Below are 3,411 nucleotides of genomic sequence, written 5' to 3'. Positions count from 1 at the left end.
GTGATCATGTTTCTAAAGATACAGGTGTATTGGAAAGAATGTTGTACATCAAACTTTTAAATAATGTTGCTTAAATTTTGTGTATCTTTGTTTCCAGCCCAAGAGTCTGGTCTGCCATGTTGCTGAAGAAGGAAGCTGATCCATCCAGTTTTGAACTGGGTTTTTGTGTATTGCATCTTTGCTTTGTGCATGTATTTGAGGTCAAGGCAGCATCTGATGTTAATAATTGGTTTTGACCTTCTCTTTATGTTTCAGACTTGATGTCCTCAATGAAAAGAGCCAACAGCACAGAGGTAAAAGAGTTTGTTTTCCAAGGTTTTTCCAATTTCCAAGAACTTCAGTTCACACTCTTTGTGGTCTTTCTTGCCCTGTACATGCTAACTCTGGCTGGCAATGTCATCATTGTGACCATTATCCGTATTGACCACCATCTCCACACCCCCATGTACTTCTTCTTAAGTGTCCTCTCCACTTCAGAGACTTTCTACTCTCTGGTCATTATCCCACGCATGCTTTCAAGCCTGGTGGGCCTGAACCAGTCCATCTCACTGGAGTGCTGTGGGACTCAGCTCTTTTTCTTCCTTGGTTTTGCCATCACCAACTGTCTCTTGCTGGCAGTAATGGGGTATGATCGCTACGTGGCCATCTGCAACCCGCTTCGCTACTCCACTGTCATGAACTGGAGGGTCTGTGCCACGCTAACATCTTCAGTCTGTGCCACAGGCTTCTTGTTCTCTCTGGTTCAGACTGTGGCCATTTTCAGATTGTCCTTCTGCAGCACACTGATTGAGCATTTCTTCTGTGATGTTCGACCTGTTTTGGACCTGGCTTGTGCTACCCCGATCATCAACGATATACTGACCTTAATTATCAGCCTCCTGGCCATCACAGCCCCTGCCACTTTCCTGTTTGTCTCCTATGTTCTCATTATTTCCACCATTCTCAAGATTGCCTCAGCTGAAGGCCAGAAGAAGGCCTTTGCCACCTGTGCCTCACACCTGACTGTGGTCATTGTCCACTATGGCTGTGCCTCCATTGCTTATTTCAAACCCAAGTCAGAGAATACCAAGGATCAGGACCAGCTGATCTCAGTGACCTACACTGTCATTACCCCTTTACTAAACCCAGTTGTGTACAGTCTGCGGAACAAAGAAGTCCAGGACGCTCTGCGCAGAGTGGTGGGTAGGAAATCCCTTTCCTAAGACAATCATCTCTTTCCCTATGACCATGTAAGTTTTCCAGAGGGAGTCTCTTAGGTAAAGTTACAGAGCCAGGGTTTCATGTGATTAGTGAAGTCTCAAACATCCCATTCAGGGACAGGGGAACTACCCTCTCAATTCTCACTTCCTCAACTTTTTGGTTAACATAATAAAAATACAGTTCACTGGACAGATCTGTACTCAGACAGCATTAGCCCTACTCCAGAAGATGATTACAAGGTCAAAGTGTGATCTGATGTTCCTTTCAAGCTTAAATTTAAAGGGACCAGTCCATTTTGCTGAAGTATAAACCACATTAAAAACACTACCCAACAAAACTACTTGGATGCTTTAATAAGTAGTTGCTAGGAGGATATGTGTAGAAGCCTAATTGTCTTGTGTTTTAATAAGATAAGCAAAGAAAAAATACAGATGACTTTTAAGAATTGGGTTTGGAACAAGTTAAAAACTTTCTAGAGAGAATATTTCCAAGCAACACTCTGTACATTTCTATCAGCCAGTTGTGGAACTCCAAGTGAAAGGGAACTAGGGGATTGGGGGTAGGGAGTGAAGGGAAGTTGATTGGAGAAGACTTCTAATCAGCATATGACAGCCACAGGACACTGGCCATGTGAGCAGAGCTCAAGTGACAAGTCTGATTCTTTGCTTCTAGCTGAAGAGAAGCAATATGAAGGAGAAGGTCTTGTGAGTTTGGAAAAAAAAAATGCCTTCTTCAAGGACAAGAGCAACAGCTCCAGGAAGAAAGGAGAAACTCTCAGGGAGAAGACTGCTGAAAGATGCTATGAATTTGGCTAAGAAGAAGGAAAAATTAGAAACATCCAAATTGTAGCTTTCAGTGATAGGCAAGCAGGAGAAGTGGAAGACAGAAAGATAAGGGTTAAGAGGAAGAACAAGAATTTAGAAAAAGTCCTTCAGATTATATCCTCTCCTTCCCTTTGTAAGCCAAGTCATAAAGGCAAGAGAAGAGAATTAAATAGAAATATGGAAGAGTCAACACAATGCCTTTCTAAAAAATTAGATAATTTCATGACTCTTGAAAAACTGAACAAAGTAAATAGTTAGAGATTTTGACATAAAAACTTCCAAAAAATTAAATCAACCAAGGTAGAAATGGAATAATAGGAGATTATTTACTGTTCCTCACCTCAAAAGATAAAAAGAAAAAAAGATTGAGGGTAAATTTCAGAATCAATTTGTAAGACCAAATAGGTGAAAAATAAAACTATGGAGATTAACAGTTTTAATTATTGAGCAAATCAGAAATTTATAAAAAGATGCACAAGAAATATGAGTACATAGCATTCTCTTTGTAAAATATTTTCAAAATACCTAAAATGCATAAACCAATTATGAATTTTATAAGGTACATATGCAGATGCATAAAATCTAAGCAAGTTTCACCATTCTCTCTACTCCCATAATTCTGAGTTTCTAATCCACTTGATGGAGAAAAGGTCATCTGGACTTCTTTATGTAAACTCTGGCAATTAATGGTTAATGGTTAATAAGTCACAACATGAGTAAAAACAGTAACATTCAAAGTTCTGCTCCTCTCCTTCCTTCCACTTTTCCCCACTAATCTTGGAGTGAAGCAAGTTCTGGTCAAGATGTCCTGTTTTCTTACTTTGGGTGTAATTGGTTAATGGTCATTTCTACCTCCCCATGTTGGACTGTGTAGAGCTACATACCCACCAATGGCCACTCTGGTTGCCATCCATCAGGAGGACTCTGGCATTTCCATGTTCTTAATCAGCTCTTAATCACTTCACATCTTGCTAGTGATCTTCAGACCCCTCAGGTCCCCTGGTACTCTGCCAGCCACTTCTTGAGGCACCTGGGCATTCAGTTGCACATTTGGTTCTATCATGTCACAGGACTCCATGTGATTTCATTGAATTTCACACCTGGTGCTTTGCTAATGTACTTCTGATCCACCAGGTCTCACACCCCTTCTGCTTTTATCAAGTCCTTTCCTTCGCCCCATGTCAGGGTTTAGTTAGGATGGGAGCAAGAGTGGGTCCTCCACAATATCCAACCAGCTATGATGTTGTCTCCTCCAAAGTCTGAAAACTGTTATTTTATTTTGACAGGAAACTTCAGTTCTTCCCAACTCTATAGTCTGTATTATACATTTCATATACAGAGTACAGTTAGCACTGAGGCTTTTGATATTCAAAATCATTCTTTGTAA

At 40.5% G+C, this 3,411-nt stretch overlaps 1 protein-coding gene across 1 annotated transcript; it reads left to right on the top strand.

Moving 5' to 3' along the window:
- Positions 1–269: 269 nt before the first annotated feature.
- Positions 270–1,202, top strand: LOC124987402 (olfactory receptor 10J1-like). Its single transcript, XM_047556618.1, has one exon. It carries the CDS (start codon positions 270–272, stop codon positions 1,200–1,202), a length of 933 nt encoding a protein of 310 aa, XP_047412574.1.
- Positions 1,203–3,411: the final 2,209 nt, after the last annotated feature.

Source organism: Sciurus carolinensis, chromosome 1, assembly GCF_902686445.1.
Source record: "Sciurus carolinensis chromosome 1, mSciCar1.2, whole genome shotgun sequence".
NCBI classification, from domain to species: domain Eukaryota; kingdom Metazoa; phylum Chordata; class Mammalia; order Rodentia; family Sciuridae; genus Sciurus; species Sciurus carolinensis.
Note: the sequence above shows the minus strand (reverse complement) of the source record. Positions and strands in the feature narration are given on the sequence as shown.

Coding starts and splice junctions, on each gene's coding strand:
- LOC124987402 (XM_047556618.1), top strand. CDS start 270: ATGAAAAGAGCCAACAGCACAGAGGTAAAAGAGTTTGTTTTCCAAGGT.